The following is a 19352-nucleotide window of genomic DNA, read 5'->3' on the forward strand; positions in this document are numbered from 1 at the left end:
AAGCGCTTGTGGTGTTCACTTTCTCGTCTTCATCTTTCTTGCGCTACTATTACACCATTATGTACAGCATTATTATACTGGTGTGGAGATAGTGCACTTGGATCGGTGCAGTGGTGCAGTTTTAGGAGCAGCAATACGGGAGGCCACGACAAGAGTAGAATATATCTTGAACGCTACGTGAAATGTCAGAATTTCTTAAGAAAGACGCGATCATTTTTGAAGTTCACATTTTTTATTCAATCTTCTCAACAAGAGCGTGCTCAGTCAAATCGCTTCAGAAGGGATGTCATTTACAAGAAGAAATAAAAAGTCACTGTACAAAAGAGAGGGAGAAACATCTCTTGACAGAAGCGTCACACATCCGCCACGTTTCCCCTCGCACCACTGCAATCGTTGCACGGTCGGAAAAGGGGGAGGGGGCACCCCTTGACAAAAACCCGTTCCTCGCGGGAAGAAGAAACCCTCAGCAAATCACCCTATTTACAAAATGAAACCACGGCCGATGAACCAGCCTGGTGCTGGAGCGAAAACACCAGTGATCTGCGGCCTCGCAGCCTGCGCAATTATGCCACTCTCCCTCGCCGCGGTGATTCCTCAGAGATAGCAAGACGTTAAAACATTGTATTAATGAAGAGGCAAACACAGACCAAACGTGGCTGCACGCTCAGTTAACGCTGAACAGCGGTAGAGTCAGCTAGTGGGTGCACAATTAATTTCAAGGTGACGGCACTTTTGTGCAAAAGACACACCTAAAAATTACCAAATTAATTTACGTCGAGAGGCAGAGTTGTGCCAACTTACAATTGCTACTGACGCCTCCTCGGGGCATGCGTCCTTCACGCATTTTCTTCAAATACCAAACTGGCAAAACGTGGTAGTAGCAAAACTTGCATGCCCACACATAAACCTAGCAACGATTTCCAATGTGCATCGCTGTGGCCGTAAATTGAGGAAACATACCTCAGTGCCTGCGACAAACCCTTCGCATAGCTACCTGCAGGAGAGTGCAATGAAGACACAAAGCGGAAAAAAATACACATAAAAATGAAACTGATGAACATGGCACATTGTAGGCGCATGAAAGACGCAAAGAGAAACTCACACACAGCTGGGCCCGTGTCACACAAGGCAGCATGAGCACTGCAGTCGTCAAAGGCAGTCGACGCCGTGGTGCGAGCGAGACGAAAGGAACAAATCCGCTTCCGCGCTTTGGCCGAGCCGGGGGCAGGCACTTACCCTCCCCGACGACGCCTCGCGTCACACTGAAAAGTCTCAACGTACCACTGTCCTTTACGGCACAAGAATTTCTTTACCTTACTTCGACAGTCACGTCAGCATACTCACAGTTGGGACAGAAAGGGGCCAGCTGCCACGGCTGTCCCAAAGTGACGACATTAAAAAAAGTTACAGAAAGGAACCCGGGTACTCTCACGGGAGCGGGCAGTTCCAAGAAACATCCACTGCAGCCATTGAAATGGCGTTCGGAAAGTAGGCGAAACAAGGCAGGCGAGAACAGAGTGTCTCTCTGGGAATACAGTCCGCAAAAAAAAAAAAACGAGAGGGCAGGCAAAAGCTGGCGGAAGTAAGGGAACGCGTCGAAGCGGTGCCCTCGTCAGTTGCTGTCGGACTCTGTGTCGGATGACGATGACGAAGAGCTACAGCCGTTGCCCAGCGGGGTGGCCAGGTTGGTCGCGCGGCGGGGACTCCAGAGGGCGGGCCGTTCAGGCAGAGCGGTCGGGCGCTGGATGCCGTTGCGCTGTGGCTGCTGTTGCTGTTGCAGCTTCTCCTGGCGCTGCGTGGGAGAAAACAACTACATTGCATTGAAATGGAATGACTAGGATGGTATCGCAACCCCAGGTAGAGCGCAAGAAACAACAGGACAAGATGCTTACAAGTGAAAAGTTCACTGAACAGGCTTCACATATAACAAGGCAACCATGCATGCAGAACCAAGTAGTGTTGAGAAAGGTAACGATGAATTGATATTCAAAAAAAAAACCCAAGAAGTGAACTAACAATCCATAACCACATAACATGCAAGTAAGAGTGGCCAAAGGCTGTTTCACACGCTGCGATTGCCATGAAGAAGTCATTCCATTCACTTTATTCGATCCGTTTGCAACCGCCACTAATGGCAGTTTTGTTTTACATGGGAAGCGAACGGGCTGTGATTTTTGCTCTGCAACTGCTGTGGCAGGCAAGGTTGAGTGCAGCCGTTCTTTGTGGTAGACAATGTGGGAATCGAGCACGCCCTCCCCTTTGGCGCCTCGTTCCCCAGCGTGTCCGGACATGTCTGAACACTGCTCACGGCTTACTGCGCTAGCCTACGTAACTGTGCTGCGCCTGTCACCATTGGCCGCCAGTGACAACCTCCTTCCCCCATGAGCTCGCTTCTGTCTGACACGGGCTTGCCCGCGTCAGATGCACTCAGGCCGGCACGAGAGGTTGACTCGTTGCTCTGGCAGGCGGCTTCTCATCCGTGCACTCGACTGCTGCCCTTTGTGTAATGGCTGTAGTGCCGCTGGAAAGCGTACTCGATCGGTCTTGCGGAGTTACCCTGACAGCCCGCAAACCCGTGATTGTCGCACTGTGCTGCATCTTGAGTTAATAAGGCCGTGTTTGTTGACATCCTGCCTCGAGTGCCTTTTCTGCGCCCTGCCGGAGAGTCGACGAACCCGGCCGTAGCGTCTTTGTTTGCTGCAGCAGTGGAGAACGTCGCATCCCTTGCCGATCGCCTCGAAGGAAAGCTTCGTGCAAAGCCTATCTCCACAACACTGCATAAGTTTTCAAGTGTAACAATTTCTACATTATGATATTGTGTAGTTTTTTTACGTGAACAGTGGCAAAGGAGATGTGTTTTCTGTCATTTAAAAACACTTTCCAATCTAAACTACACAACAGCGGTCATGACCAAAACAAACTCATAGGCAAAATTTCGACAGGGCCCGACCATAAAATCGCTCCACTGCTGTGAACAGAGCAAAAAAATTCCAACATGTTCGTTGCCCACCGCTGACCATTGTGGCGAAACAGATCAGCCATTTCTTCACTGCGAGCAAATTCACAGCCTGAAAATCACTGTGTTTTGCGTCACGTGAAACAGCCTTAGCACATGCCTCTCACCTTTCATTCTTACGAGATAAACCTGGGTTAATTTTGTACGCTAGCAACAACTCCCAAAAACAACATCCCTATCATTAAACAGGGTGTCGCACCTGCACTCTCTACAATGTGTTACTCACACGATTTTCATGACAACTGGGGTTTCCTTAGATGCATGTTGACAAATCTTGCCACAGCTGAACAAAATACAGTAAAAGCTCGTTAATTGGGATAGCTAGGGACCAGAAAAAATGTCTTAACTGAATGTCCAAATTATCGAATGGTCGAAATAAACACAATAAATGCAAGAGTTTTTTTCAACATACCTTTACTTTACAAAGTAATCGCGCATGCTTGTCTATTTTGGAGCAGAAATTCGCGCTGACACAATTTTTCTGAGCCCTTCAAGGTGCTCAGCAGCTCGCATGCTGTCTGCAGTGTCAAAACAAAATTCTTGAAGAACGACGAGGGCCTCCGGGGCTTGCAAATTTCCTACTTTGGTGGTGAAGTCTTGGGCCTCGTACTTGGGCCGCTTCGCCGGCGTTGCCATCGGCGGAGAGTGCGGTCACACGAGAACTCAGCACAAAAGCACCAGCAACATCAAGCTAAAGGAGCCGTACTGAGTTAATCCTCGATAAAGCGGCATTCAACGATGCAGCATACCAACAGGAACAAAGCAACAAAATGGCACCGCCAAACCCACACGTGAAGAAAAGGCGTTCAACCAGTCTCAAGTCAAGCCAAGTCGATCATTGATGTCTATGGCGATGCTGCGTTTGAGCTTCACTTTTGTTCCGGGTTGTTCTTTTTTCATTTTCGAGCCTCGCCAGTGGCCCGAAAGTCGCCGAATTATCCGATTTGCGGTCAAATCTGTCCGAAATAACGAGCGCCCAGTCTCGTACAGTGATGCATATATTTGCAGGGACCAGATGACGTGTCCGAATTAACCAATTTTCCGAATTAATGAGAGTCGAATTAACAAGCTTTTACTGTAGTGTAGCCATTGCCAGACACACAGTTTACGAACTTCTGCGGTGCTTGACATGCATTCAAGCACGGCAAGCGGCTTTGTCTTGTCGTTTCTCGTGCACCATCTTTGGTGGCAATTATGAAGTTTTGAAGAAACACCGTTACTGAAATAGAGAGTGGGTGGAAAAGTCACTCAACCTTTGTGGCACGTTTAGGGAAGACTCACACCACTGCGGTGATCTCCTACACCAACCTCTTCAATTTGACAACGTGCTGCTGTTCTGCGGCAGCATGTTCTGCCATCTGTACTCGGCTGCTGTCTAAGAAAAAACGTCAGCTCCCCCCACAGCCATCGCTGTTCCTCCCACAGAGATTTAGCATAAATGTTCCATCCAATTGCTCTTACTCATTTTCAAGACATCAAGCACCCCTCGGGAGTTTTCAGATAGTTAACTATCCCATCAGACACGTTTGTGTTGCTGGTTTCTAGGTTGGAAGCTTGAACGTCCTGGTAGATGTCATCAGGGAATTCGACAGCGCTGCTCAGCCAAAGGTAATGTTTTAGGTAGTAACAACGAACCTTGAACTCTTAATATGCATAGTAGAGTTGAACGAAATCGAAATAACGAAATCGCCGGGGAAGCGATTTTTGTTCGTTATCATGAGAAAAGAAAAATATGCATACCAATTACTTTGCACAATCAAAATTTGCGCTGATCTTGCTCGTTCACTCTGTTTTGAAGGAGCTTGACAGCTTGAGCCTCACAACTTGCATAGCCTTGCATAGTGTTAAGAACTAACGCTTTTTAATAGGAGGCAGCATCTTTCCGAAAGGCCAAATAACACTGCACATCAGCAAAGCGCGGAAGATCTCGACATGCACTCTGACAGACGTGCGGCAGCAAGCAGTTAGGCAGTCTACAGAATGTCTGTCGACATGACGCCACTGTCGTGGGTGTCCTCACTTGAAACGCGATGTGCTGACGTAGTTGCCAACAGAGGCACTTGCAAAAAACTGTTCTCGGCGAAGAAAAGGTATGTTGCTATCATCATCATCCGATTGAATGTTAACAGCAATGGTCACACCAATGCTTGGCAGCGGAAATGCATGTGCCCAACTTGTCGAATGAGCGGTGCTGCAATTTTCGAGCATCTAGTTTCCAAACTAGCTCATGGGTTGAAAAAAAATGTTGCAGATCACTACCTGAATCTTTCGTTATTGCAGGAGTCCTTTTTAAGATCACTGTCAAGAGGGAGCAGATGCACTGAACTCTATGGACGTTCGCCGGGGACACCAGGTTTCTTCGTTGCCGTGAGAATTTCGCTCTTGAGGGCTTTCTGTTGGGGAGTTCAACTGTATTTACATTAGCCAAAAAAAAAAGCGCGTGCGGTTTGAGTGGAAACCAGTTAGCACGACTGTCACAGGTGATGGGCAGGCACAGTGTTTTTTTTTTGTAGGCGGAGCTTACATTTTTTCTTACGTTGCAACCGACTATAGCGATAACTACAACTGCACACACACATACACACACACACTGGAAGAAAAAGAACTTGCACGCACCAGCTTGGTCAGGTTCTGGAACTCGCGAAGCTCCTCTTCGGTCAGTGGGGCGTAGGTGTCGTCATCCGAGGCTTCATCCTTCCAGCCCATCTCCCTCAGCAGCCTGCAAAGAAGGCAACGATGCCGCAGGTCATAAAAAAAATATTTTTGCTTTAAAAAGATAAAAAATAATTTTCAGCAGAACCCCGCTTACACATTCTTATTCCTTCGTGACACAGCGTCCTCATTAGGAGACGCAACTTATTTTTTGCCATTTCTGTGCATTATTGCATAGGAAGAGACCGCAAACATTGACCGCTCAAGTGTGGACAATCGTATGTGGACCAAACAGGGTGCTGTCACTGCTGTGTGAATGAACGTGTCGATTACAAAAAGAGAAGGAATGAACTTTCCCACTAATTGCAGTTCACGCTTGCTATTGATTGCTATTCGATTCGATACGCACCGGAATTTTACTATTCAAAGTATCCGAACTTCTGGAAAATAAATATACTGATATAATTTCTTAAAAACGAAATCTATTCATTACTTTTTTATTCTATTTTCTAAAAATAAAGTAAAAATAGAATCAACCCATTTTTTTGCGCATAAATCCAATTCTTCTCGCGAACTTCGACCTAGTGGAAATTTTAACGGCCGTCAGAGTGCCGGACATTATTTTAGTCAAGGTAGCTCGATTAGTGTGCTCAGACTACAACGAGTGCAGCATAAAAGTGCGAAACACAGCATCTGCTTACACCGCACTTAATCGAGAAAAAAGAAAGCCAAGCGCAATGCACTCATGGAAAGTGAACCTTATTTTGCTGGCAGTTCCTATCCTTATCCAGTTTTGCTGTCTTTCAGGTCACTTCTGGATACACCTCGATCGCATGCCGATTCAAGGGCCGTTAGCTCGGTCTACACAGACCTGCTTGAGAACATCTGCAAGCTGGTCATCGAAGTCCGGATATTTTCCCATTTTAAGCCCATACAAACTTTCCCTGGTCGATGTACAGCTGATCTCCTTCCTTTGCACCACACAGGGGCACAGGTTTTGGGCACACAAAATATATGTGGCAAAATCTCTTTCCTTTGATATGAGCTTTCATAATGAAAGGGACACACTATTTCAACTTCGCTGGGAACAAATTCGACGCAGACAGACTGCAGTCAAGCATGGAATGAGTTTTGGGGACTGGCTTTAAAATGCATTCTGTCGCCATTTATGATGGCAATGCTGTTGCCAATGCCACGAATGTCGTTTCGGTTTCGTCCTCAATCGACTCATTTTGCTAAACGTGCTTTACGAATAGTATTTTGGCACTGCGAAATCAGCCTGCGATTACCCTAAATTATCCTAAAAACGGTGAATATCAAGTTATCCAGGCTCGTGCCAATACAGCACGTTACATCACCCGCGTCAATACGCGACAGGTAGCAGCACAGTTTCATTATCGCGCAGCGGACAGTGCGCTGCTGCAAGGCCTACGGGTTAGAGCACTGCACGGGCCGATTTTTCTGGCCCGGGCCCGGCCCGGCCCGAAAACGCCATGCTCCGGCCCGCCCGAGCCCGGCCCGGTGTTCCTAAATGTGGCCCGTACCCGGCCCGGGCCCGAAAGGTTGGGGCCCGGCCAGGCCCGGCCCGGCCCGTTTCAGCTAGTTATGCCTTGAGCATAAAGGAGGCACTGCCCAACCTTCGGTTATTGTGAAGATACCTGCCGCACACAAGATATTTTCTAGGGATTGTTTTAGGCAACTTCTTTCAGTGTCACAACTTTCACCGGTACTGTGTATACTTTCGGTGAATTACGCACGTAGCACTCTTGCGAAATGATTGCAGGGCAAGAGAGAGAGAGAGAAATAACTTTATTTATAAAGTCCAGCGAACTTGACTTGGGGTAGGCCTCAACCCCGGCCTAGGCATCGGCCGTGAGCCCTTGGGCTCGGGCAGCTTCCTCGGCTCGCTGGACGGCCCAAAGTTGTTCTTCGATTGCGGAGCTGAGCAGAGCCTCCTCCCAGCGCACCCTGCGGTTCGATACTGCCTCCTCATGGTTTCCGTGTGCTTTGTCGTCTAAGCTCGAGCACTCCCATAGTATGTGGCCCAGTGTTGCCCTTGCATCGCACATCTTACATTAGTCTGTCAAATAGAGATCAGGGTAACAGAGACGAAAGATAACTGGGTTTGGGTAAGTGTGTGTTTGCAGCTGCCGTTACGCAACTGCCTGCTTTTTATTTAATCTGTCGTGTGGCGGTGGGTATTTGCGTCTTCCTAGCTTGTAGTGCTGCGTTATTTCATTGTAGCTAGTCATACGTTCTTCCCACTCCCACTCTTCCCCGCGTGGGACCTCGGTCGAAGAGGCGTCGGCGTTCGCAACAGCTCGGTTCGTGAGCTCTCGAGCCGCCGCGTGTGCCGCCTCGTTGCCGGCTAGCGGGGTTTCTGTGTGTGCGGGGGTCCATATAACGAAAGTGTCATTTTTGTTTCGGATTTTTTGCTCGTTATTCGTTAGGATTCGCAGCGCCTCTCGGGAGACCCGGCCATTAGCATAGTTACGTATCACCGCTTGCGAGTCACTAATTACTACTTCAGCCTCGGTGGTGGCCACTGCGAGGGCGATGGCCACCTCCTCGGCCGTCTCGGAGAGTGTGGTTTGCACCGTAACGCTCGTCTTGCATATTCCTTCGCAACTGACCACCGCGGCCACATAGCCACATGCAGGGCAATATAAAATATAATTGTAGTCATAGCTGGCTCTTTCATGTACGCACGCAGTGCTATAACCACGCAATCTCATTTTTGCATTTCAAAGAACAACTACAAAATATAATGCCTGCATAAAGTGGAGGCAGACGTTTTTAAATTGAGTCTACATCAACTGCAAAGGAGCTAGGGCTGTTGAGTAAAAGTAGCAAGTCTCCTGCAAACCTCATCTATTGCACAATGCAATGGGGAAAAAAACGTGCTCTATCTGCTTCTGGGAGGAATACGCCAGGCTGGGCAGCGTTACATAAATTAAAGCTGTCGTGTTGACTCCTCGGCAGGCAACTGCACCCAACCTACACTACGTTTTCGTGTTCAAAACAACAAGGTTCTTTGTCCCACCTTTCTTCCCCGAGTCACCGCCACCGTCACCGCCACTCGGGAGAACTAGTCTCTCTATGGTCTGGCGCATCGCCACTAGTAATGGGAAAATCAACAACGGCGTTTGCCCTGGGATAAGAGTCGCTCCGCATCTTGCACTTAAAATGCACGAAAAACAGCTCCTGAGATATTAATGACTCACAAGTCGCGTTGGCCAGTCTACGGGCATGCGAGCGTAGCTGCATACTCGAAATGTTTCCCTAGATACAAACGCGCACATCTTATACACACTAATCTAGGCAGTTTACCGTTGTTTTCCTTACACGGTACCCAAGAATGTCTTTCACTCACTATAATGGCGGAAACTTATATTAGGCGTTTCTTGAAATCCCATGTAGCATACCGATGGAGCAAAATTGTAGACGTCTTGTACTGTGCAATTTCTATGCACGCCAATGCATTACATGTGGTTTAAATTACCCGGGGCCCTCAACGACGGCGTCTCATATAGCCTGGGTCGCTTCGGGAAGTTAAACCCCACAAAACAACAAAAACAAAGCTACACAATGTACACACGCAATTATACCTATACGTGGCCTGAGCCCGACCCAAGCCCGAAGACCAAGGGCCCGAGCCCGGCCCAGGCCCGATCCAAGAACCCCTTACCCGGCCCGGCCCGGGCTTTCGGGCCGGCCCGGGCCCGTGCAGTGCTCTACTACGGGTTACCGTGCACAAAGCTTTTCTTTTATTTCTGGCCACGTTTTTCACTACATTTTAATGCGAAAGCATTACTTGGGCAGGCTTGCGAAAGCGTACATCCATCCGGTGTCCACAAAAGCCACGTGTGGAAAACACGTGACATCTTCCACTGGTACCGACGCCGGCACCAAGAACTGCTGCAAAAACCACTCGCAGCCATGGAGTCGGAGAGGGGAATCCCCGCGGCAGAAGAGGAACTCCCGATTGAAAGGGTGCACACCCTTGTCCACCACATCAATTGGCTTTCAAATTCTGTGGAGGCAGTGTTGCAACAGCATGCATGGTGATTTTACAACAGGTAGCTGCAGCGAGTCCGATGCCAACGTTGTAGGCTTAGCAATGACATCAGCACAAGATTTGTTGACGTTGTGATTTATAGTATCTCGACAACGAAATGGAAGAGAAGTTGTAAAAAGTTGTTGACACCTCTGTGGTTTTACCATATCATGTAGATAATAGAGCTGTGCGAATAGCAAAATCTTGAGTGCGAAGCGAATTCGAATAATAAAATGTGAGTGCGAATCGAATATAATATTTTTCGAATAGTTGTCGAATATATGTCGAATATTTTTTTAAATACTTCGAAGCAACAGTACAGAAAAAAAGTTGCAGAGGATCGCTAAGCATATTCTTATGCGACAGCAATATGAAAGCGTTTCTTTTGGCTAGGTTGGAGAAGCACTGGAGGTGTGGTGCTCCCTAGTTGTCTTATCAAGCATGAGAAAATGCACAGGCCGCATCGTACTTATTTACATGATTTGGTGCAACCAATGCGGTGTCAACAACGCTTTACATGCGAAAGAAAAAGACGCTATTTCCTCAACCTCTCCTCCTCCTGTAACTTCTGTGGAGGCGCAACTGATGTGACAGACAAGGGCGCGCTCCATTCGAGTCCGGAGTTCCTAATCTGCCCCACAGACGTCACTGTATACGAACATCTGCAATTTCCAAACGCTGAAACTCCTTGACATCTGATTTTTCGGACTTTCTGCCCAAATTTCAGGTTCGAAACGGCATTAATTCAAGCCCCCACCTCTGTCGCGTCTCTTGATAACCTCGTAAGTTAGAACCAGCGCTTTCCTGAATCAGTCTGTTGCGGCCGTAGCAGAGTCGAAAGGCAACTGCTGCAATGCAAGAGTGTGATGGGGTGAAGCATATAAAAAATCTGAAGGGGCCACTGTCGCGTCGCAGTGCAGTGATGTCTTTACGGAAAAGCACCGGAAATGCACGGAGGCGTGATGGCGGCAGGCGACTAACGCGCCCAACCCTTATGATAAGCATCTCCAGCTAACTGCTCATTAGTGCATGTGGCTTGGTGCAGTGGTATGCATATAACCCGAATGCATCGCGGCGCCGTTCATGCTGCCTTTTTGTGCGAGACTGCTAAGTGCGCCGCACAGACCACACAGACGCGTTGCCTTCACGAACGAAAGCAGCTCGCCATCGCCGCGCCCGTGTACAATCGGGAATGGAGTGGCCATGTCATAACTAGGCCTATCCGAACGAACGCTATCATGGCTAACGCGTGTGCACTGTTCAGCAAGCGCCCCGGCAGTGACAGCATCAGAGACGCCGTCACTTCAGCGCTGCCGCGAAATGCTGCCGCCACTTCAGCGGCGGAGTACGCGCATTTAGCCACCGCCTCGTCCGGATTATCTTTGTCACCACTTGAGCTGTCGGACTGGGCATCCTGGTTCCCTGCAACCGCAGCTACAATGTCCTCGTGAGCAAGGCTCGCGACAGCCTGAAATTTGCAGTCCGCTTCCACGAAATCGTCCGCGGACACTTCGGGTCGTACGGCAGCCAGGAAGACGGACAACTCGCAAAACGCGTCGTCTATGCGCTCGTCGTCGCAGTCGTCACTGGTTTCCACAAGTTCTGCCGTCATGAAGCCTGCCTTCCGGAAGCAGTTGGCCACAGTGTCCGTCTTCACGTCTCGCCAGGCACCCGTCATCATTTGAATGGCACCAAGCAGATCAACCTTCAGCTCGGTGCCCATGCGGAGGTTGACCAGCAGCCTCTCGAGGAGTCGCCTCTTGTGGCCCACCTTGAAGGACTTGATGATGACCTGGTCGAGCGGTTGCAGCTTCGCTGTCGTGTTGGCCGGCAGAAACTTCAGCTCGATGTTTTTGAGCTCGCAGGTGGTGTGGTGGACCGAGCAGTTGTCCACAAGAAGGCAAGCGCAACGCCCCGACTTGCCCAGCTCGACATCCCACGCTTGCAGCCATTCTGTGAACAGCTGACGCGTCCCCATGCCTTCTTGTTCAATGCGTAGCGAACGCGGAGCTGCTTAGAATTCTTGAAACAGCGCGGTGCCCTTGCTTTCCCGATCACAAAGGGCTGGAGCTTCCGAGACCCATCTATGTTGGCTGCCAGCAGAACGCTCATGCGGACTTTACTCATTTTGCCGCCGTGACACGTGCTACCCAGGACGTCAAGAGTCTTGCTTGGCAGCCTTTGCCAAAATAGACCGGTCTCATCGGCGTTGAAGATTTCCGCAGGTGAAAACATCGCGGAGATTTCCGGCCACTTCTTTGTCATCCACTGCTGGATGTCCTGGCTGCTTACGGCTTCACTTTCGCCAGATATGGTTTTGCCGACGATGTTGTAGCGTTGCTTAAATCGGTGAAGACACCCGGTGTTGTCAGCGAAATTGTCTTCACCGAGTGCAGCGGCAAACCATCTGGCCTTAGCCATCAGCATTGGGCCATCCACAGGAATGTTCTTCGCACGCACTTCTAAGAACCAGGCATAGAGTGCCTGTTCTACTTTCCCGTGGGCAGGAGCACACACACGACAGGCTCCTGACTTTCGCTGCTCTGCCGCCTTCGCCTTGATATTTGCCTTGTTCTTCAACAAGGTGCTCAGCGTGCTCCATGGTATCCCGAAATCGTCCGCCACCGCCGAACTTTTTTCGCCCGCCTCAACACGCTGTATGGCTTTCAACTTCGTCGCAAAGTCAAGGTTTTTGCACTTCTTGACGCTGGCCATTGCTACACGAGAAGTTGAAAATTCAAGCAGTCCGCAGCGCCTTCACACAGCACGTACAGCACACACGCAAAAGAGGAATGCAGTGGTATGTGACAGCTCACGGAAGTGCACTCCGCCGACAACGCGCTCGCGATCAGTCGCGATGGCTACCCGGGCTACCTGCAAGGGCAGCAGCGATGTACCACGGCCGCTACATAAAAAAAAACAGGTGCGGCCTGCTGCGTGGCGCCGAAACGGCGTCCGGGGCCAAGTTCTCCATGCGCCCGCTCTGGCGCCACCACACCGGTCCAACTGTTCACGGAGAAGCGCTTCGACAGCCGCGTTTGTACGGCCGACACTTACTCCAATCAGGCTGTAGACAAGGCGTTTTTATAGTTGCACATTACAGGTTGAATATTGAAGTCGCTATTAGAACTGCCGATTACCCCACATATGTGAACAGTTTGTCCTGGAGTACCAATGTTTTGTAGAGTGGTCCTCAATACTCTCCGTGAATGCTGCCCGTTTGACTCAACTGAAATGAAAAGTGTCATTCAATCACTGACCCCGTTAATGGACAGGCAGTCGCCGGGCAGGTTCCGAGCGCTGACTTATCGGCCCACCGAAACGCACCACGAAAGCACACACAATTTGAATGTAGGTCATTTTAGTGCGCCAACAAATGGCAGTTGTGGCCCAAAACAAGAGTTAGAGCCAAGAGTTGACAACACAAACAAAATATATTCTCAGTTAAGGCAGTACAAGCATCATGCAAACATCCACACTCGGCAGGTATCAATTACAACTCACAACATCACTTAGATGGTGTTTAAAACAACGGGAACAAACTTACCGTGCTACAAATGCACTCTCATCCATTAGAAACTATGCAAGAACACTTAAAGGCCTTGAATATTCACCAAACGTGTGCAGCCCACAATTCTTCGAACGTTTCTCGAATATCTCTCTTCCAAGAAACACTCAAACAATATCCAGCTCTGGTCACCGTCATTCGGCGACACGCTTCTAAACCGTGCTCCCACGGTGTCATCACCCAATTATTCAAGGTCGACTGACCGCACTACACGACTCACACGAACAACATAACTTCTTCGCCGACTTCACCATACCGTCCTACCCTCCGTCATCTCTCGTTTGGATCCTTCCCGGTTTCGCGAACATTCCAAGTGATTGTTCGGCTCGTAGCACGTAGCGCAGCGACAGCTAGGGGAAAGGGATTCGTCTCGCCAGTTCATCTGCGGAATCGGTCGGTTCCACTTTGATTTCTTGAATTCTCCCAATCTGCGCGGGTGTTAGGCTGTCGCGACTGCGATGACGTCTTCGGTGGAGAGGGTAGGGGCTCGCCCTGGGCGCCTTTTGATGCTTGTCTTTTTTTTTGTTGTTGTTGTGCGCACCCGTTGGGGGTAGCAGTCGGCGCAGTGGCTTGATGCTGTAGTCAAGATGCGGCGGCGCGCGCCTGTTTTAGCGCTCGTTTGTGACAGAAAGAAGAGCTCTGTCACGAATATTATGCTTCCCGACACTGTAGATCGCATGGGAATACATGGTACTTCACAGTAGCGTCTTTTCACACGTTCGAGTTGCAGAGCGGTACACAACAGCTTCGCGTCATCACACCGATAGAAAAAACCGTCTGCCACACACGCGCACACCAAAAAACCGTACTCAGGCGCAGGAAACATGAGGCAAGCCGCTCACACGCGTGGTCACACACAAGAAAGACACGAGAAAACACACAAAAAAGCACACAGACGTGCATAAATCCTTAGGCGACCACATAGTAACACGCACCGGCGTCTGCCTTGCGGACCGTACTAGTGGCGCCCTCACCCAAAAAACAGCAGCCGCTCAGCCCACCCGCACTCGCCCATTGCCGGTGACGCGACGCAGCAGGCCGCACCTGTTTTCTTTTATGTAGCGGCCGCGGATGTACGAAAGGCGCGAGCTGTGGTTGGCTCAGCAAATACGAAAGGCGCGGGCTGTGGTTGGCTGATCAAAACTGACAAAACAGCAACCACAAAAATAAAAAGAAAGAAAAGGTGAAAGGAGGAAGCCGCCGGCTCCTTCGTTCCTGTTCTAAAAAGAAAAGGCGAAAGGAGGAGGCCATTGGCTACTTCGTTCCTGTTCTCTCGAGCCAATTCTTAACGCGGCGAAAGCATGAGAAAGAGAGAAAAAAAGAAAAGAAAGCCATTATGCAAGTTCGAGAATGCGCTGAACAGGAGTACAGTCCGAGCACTTTCGCCCTCATGTTTTTCGAGCGTATCGGGTGTCGGCGGAGGCGTGGTGCCGCGAAGGTCGCGAGGCGCAGCGAATGCCGAAGCGCGCCTTGCAGCTCGCGCAGTGTTTGGATGGCGGGTAAGAATACCAATGGCGGGTAAGAATACCATTCTATATAAATGTGCGAATTTCTATACTTTTACAGAGGATTTTCAAGGGGATAATTTACGAGTTCGATATAGCCAAAAATTCTATACATGTGGGTTCGATATATCCATGTTCAACTGCATACGCAACGACAAACAAAAAAATTGTGCCATTTCTGTCCACATTGTTTCTTTTCTGCGATCGTCCAACTGTATGCGCAACAACTCCCACCATAAACATATGAACCAACTTGCCCAACAAGAGGTTCAGCTATTCGTAAGTTATGCATTCTTGTTGCCTAAAGTTTATATCACTTCTGGTGAAATATTTTGTGCTACACACAATCACTTTGGTGAAGGCAGTGCAGTGTTTAACCCATTTACAGTCGAACCCACTTATAACAATCCCAGATAGAACGATCTATCGGTTATAACGACCATATTTCGGTGCACTTACGATTTTCCTATGCTACCCATTGAAGCTGCGTCCACATATACCGAACATTTTTCAAAGCCTCCTACTTTTACAACGAACACTTCAGACACAGTCACGGTACAAATATGGCGTATACGAAGCAAAAAAATGTTAAAGTAGGCCTTCTAAAGCATGAGAGGCGCGCTTGCGCGTGCCCCGGTCCAGTTTACTCGTGACGAAGATACCCGCGGAATCGGCAAGCACCGCACGTGCTGCTTTCGGACGCTACGAGCGAGGTCGCTCGCTTTCCAGTCGTTTCTTCTGTGGCAGAATAGCAGTGGGGAATTAAAAAAAAATAAAGAAAGAAAGAGATAGCAGGCAGCATGAAGCCTTGCAGTCAGCTTTTGCACGGCAACCTTTCCTGGCGCCGTTCTCTGCAGCTACGACCGCCTATGATGAACCTACGCCTTGGAGCACTAGAAGCCATAAAATGCAATAAGTGATGACCGTGATAACTTTTCGGCGCTTACATGTTCACTGCGTCGACGTCACAATGTGCCGCAAAATGTCTTTCATCTTTTCGGTAACGGCGGAGACCGGCCGATCAATGATTACGACTTCCGCGCGATTGCGGCGATTCCTTCACGGATAAGCATCAGAAGAGAGCGAAGGCGATGTGGCGGCCGGCGATGAGTAAGCCATTATGATTTATCGCCGGCAACCTTATCACAGTCATCTGCAGCTATCGGCTCGGCTGCATGTGTGGCGTGAACTGTCTGGGGTGACGGCTGTACAAGCAGTAAAAGCGCGCGATGCCATTGCCGTTCAGAAGTTCGTCTCCACCACGCCGTGCGAGATAAAGTGCGCATCGCTTCGTGTAAACGAAACTAGCTCGCTGGTGTTGAGCGACACGGGCACCAAGAAACGTTGATGCACTTACAGCGAGCGTATACAGCGTGTTTTATTAGGCGGCAACCCAAGCGCACCGCGCCTGTCGTGCAGGCGCGTCAGAGCATCGTAGAGACAGAGTGCACGTTGCTTGCAAAATGCTTGAGGTCTTCGCCACGTTGAACGAACAGGCCGCGCACCGCACCCGTGCACGCTCCGAAGTGAAGCGGGCACAAAGAGCGTACAAATGCAAGCGGCCCGGCAGTGATGGCGTGAGCCGAGTAGGGGACGCGCTGCACGCAACTAGCCAGGGATGATCGGTTCCACGTAGCGGTACAGTGTCGCTACACTGCAAAGGCGGTTTAATTCACGCGTGCACGCAGCGGGCCTCGCTTCACAATGCGAAAAGGCCTAACTTCTCACCGGACGAGTTGTTAGCACTTTTCAATAAAAATGCGCAGAAAAAAAAAGCGGCTTGGTCGCTAAATGCATGTTTTTGAGGGTGAGTCCATTTACAACGAACTACTGATACAACGACCAGTTTTCGCGGCACTTTCGAGTTCGTTATAAACAGGTTCGACTGTATGCCCAGTGTCCTATATATAGGACGCTTCTTTGATGCATTCTAAAAAGACAGGGCGTGCAAACACGGACACAAGAAAGAAGTCAGGACACCACAAACGCCACTAACAACAGTTGTTAGCGGCGTTTGTGGTGTCTTGACTTCTTTCTTGTGTCCGTGTTTGCACGCCCTGTCTTTTTAGAATGAATACTTACCCACTAGCTCAGCTCTCTGTTATTCTAAGCTTCTTTGATGCACTCTAACATCGCTATTTCTTTAGCTGATGACCAGAGCGACCTACGGCACATGAAGCAGGCCTCATTCTCAAGGTGTGCAAGCGTAGACATTGCTTGCTTTTCATGCTGCCCCACGCCGACCACTTTCTCCGGACAAACGCGTGCTTTGTGTGAAATACGTCATGGAGGGGAAGAAGTGCAATGTCGGTGTGCACGTGAAATATTTCAAGGCTTACCACACCCACATATAGCACCCCTAATGCCCAGTGTCCTCTATGTATAGGACGGCTTCAAAAACAGTGTTGCGTTTACCTGGGCAGTAAATAAAGAACTTGTGCTTTCTTTTGAGGGTAGAAGTACACTTTTTATGAAAAGAAATATTTGTTTTGTTATTTTTTCTGAGTTTGGGCATATATGGGTTAAGGAGATGTTGGACATGGGTCATTTCAGTAGGAATTCCAAAAATTTTTTTTTTACCTTTAAGCAATGCTCATTGCCAGCAGATAACTCACATGTTATTTGAGTGGGTCGTTGAACTCGGTTTATGAAGAAATAACTTATGACTGACTCTACAATACTTAGATAATTATTTATGTTGAAATTAAAATTAATTGCTGAAAGACACACTATAATGCATTCTAACACTTTCACTTGCTTTAAGGGGTACTGACACCTATTTTCAAAGCTGAGTTTACTTTGCCATACAAATCTCCAGTATACAGAGATGGCTCTGAGCAAGTGTGAAGCTCAGTACATTCTGTTGAGATACAGTATAACCTCATTACAATGGATCTGTTTACAACAGACATTCGGATACTACATACCAAGTAGCGGCGTTATGCCGACCTCCATATTTGTTCCATTCATTGAGCTTCGTTTACAACGGATTACGGTACAACGGACATTCGGATATAACTGACTAAAATGTCAGGCCAGCAAGGTGGTCAGGACTCCATTAGAGCGGACTTTTCTACCACGGACATCCCAAATTCAATAACTTCTGACTTCAAACATCGGTTAGCTTTCTTTCGGGACAGGAACAGCGCGCCGCAGATACCGTCGTACCGATTTAAGAACGAAGGCCGCCGATCTCCGGTCTGTCAATCATCAGCTATGCCTAGCTGTAGCGACAAAAAATCAATGCGCAGCGTGCTTGGGGATGCTGACGCGCGAAATTGCTAGCCACTGCCACCGCTTCTCCGAGCAGTCACTGCGCAGCATGCTTAGCCGGGGGATCTCCTGCCGACGCGCAAACTGCCCATTCGCGGATCTAAAGAGCCAGCGGGCGATGTGATTCATTGCTTGCGACGAAGGACATTGCGGCTTGTTCGCTTTCGCATGTCCACTAGCGCGATGTTCTTGCCCACAAAGTTCGGATTCATCTCGTACATCGGCACCGTGAGCGGAGTTAAGCCTAGACACGACATCGAGTATAAAGCTCAGTTGCGATGTGCGTGGCCGCGGTGCCTGAGGCCTGATGTTCAAAGTACGTCATGCTCGATCGCGAATACAAAGAGATGTCCTGTGGTGGCCTTCGTCATAAGCTCCGAAGTGCTGATAAGCGAAACCCCTAAGAGCAGGTCCAACGAGTCACAGTCGCACGTCTGCGATGTTCGCGACGAGTGCGGTGCACTATCCTGATCTGATTATTGAACTTCCGCTTGCAGCTCCCAAACTAAAGTGGAATTATGTTGTAAATTATCGTTGACCCGTGAACACAGAACGAGTGCAAACGCGTCACTAAGTAGTGCAATTTTCGACAACCGTGACCTCGCGAAGCACAAGCAGCAGATGACGCTCCCGAAGCGAGCATCGGACCAATGGCAAGGCGTGCTGGCAGGTGCTGGAGCAACGGCAGAAGCAGCCAATCAGAGGCCTCGAATTGAACTTCGAACATGTCTTTTTTGTACGCTGGTTACTGAATGGAGGAGCTAGCTGAAACGGCGAACTTGAACACGAAGAAATGCTCTTTACGACGAGCCCAAAATGATGGCGCCCGGTTGCGCCGTTGCCGAGCTATAATTTTGAAAAACGCTGTTTTTTTGTTTTATTGCTTTTTCCACAATTTTTGCTAAGCTGGCAGACGCAAAAGTTTTTACAGCACCTTACGTAGTTCTCAGAGAAGGTATTTTGGAATTAGATAGAAAAAGAGCTACAGACACTCAAAATGCAATTTTCCAAAAATCGCAATTTTTTTTTTCGGCCCCCGTTAAGAAATCCGTTCTTTGACCATGTTTGTGACTTGTAATGCTGTCCGGTTATAATATACCCATGCAGTGTTTACATAAAAGTTTGTTGTAACAGTACTTGGATTTTACATACTCCCTTTACAACAGACCAAAATCCTCTTCACTATGAAGGTCTGTTGTAATGAGGTTATACTGTACTTTATTTTGACATTAAAGTCAATTTCCTCATGCCGCCCCTACTGACATCGATACTAGCATGATG

At 48.9% G+C, this 19352-nt stretch overlaps 1 protein-coding gene across 1 annotated transcript in view; it reads right to left on the reverse strand.

The window, feature by feature from the left end:
* Positions 1–210: 210 nt before the first annotated feature.
* The window catches only part of LOC119405727 (vasculin-like protein 1), an 88170-nt gene continuing 69028 nt past the window's right edge, over positions 211–19352 (reverse strand). Inside the window, exons 13-14 of the mRNA XM_049419488.1 lie at positions 5633–5735; positions 211–1792 (exon numbers count right to left, since the gene is read on the reverse strand). Coding sequence (XP_049275445.1) covers positions 1613–1792; positions 5633–5735 — 283 coding nt within the window. The 3' untranslated portion in view covers positions 211–1612. The remainder of the gene's footprint in view (positions 1793–5632; positions 5736–19352) is intronic.

The sequence above is a fragment of the Rhipicephalus sanguineus genome, chromosome 9 (assembly GCF_013339695.2).
Source record: "Rhipicephalus sanguineus isolate Rsan-2018 chromosome 9, BIME_Rsan_1.4, whole genome shotgun sequence".
In the NCBI taxonomy this organism is placed as follows: Eukaryota; Metazoa; Arthropoda; class Arachnida; order Ixodida; family Ixodidae; genus Rhipicephalus; species Rhipicephalus sanguineus.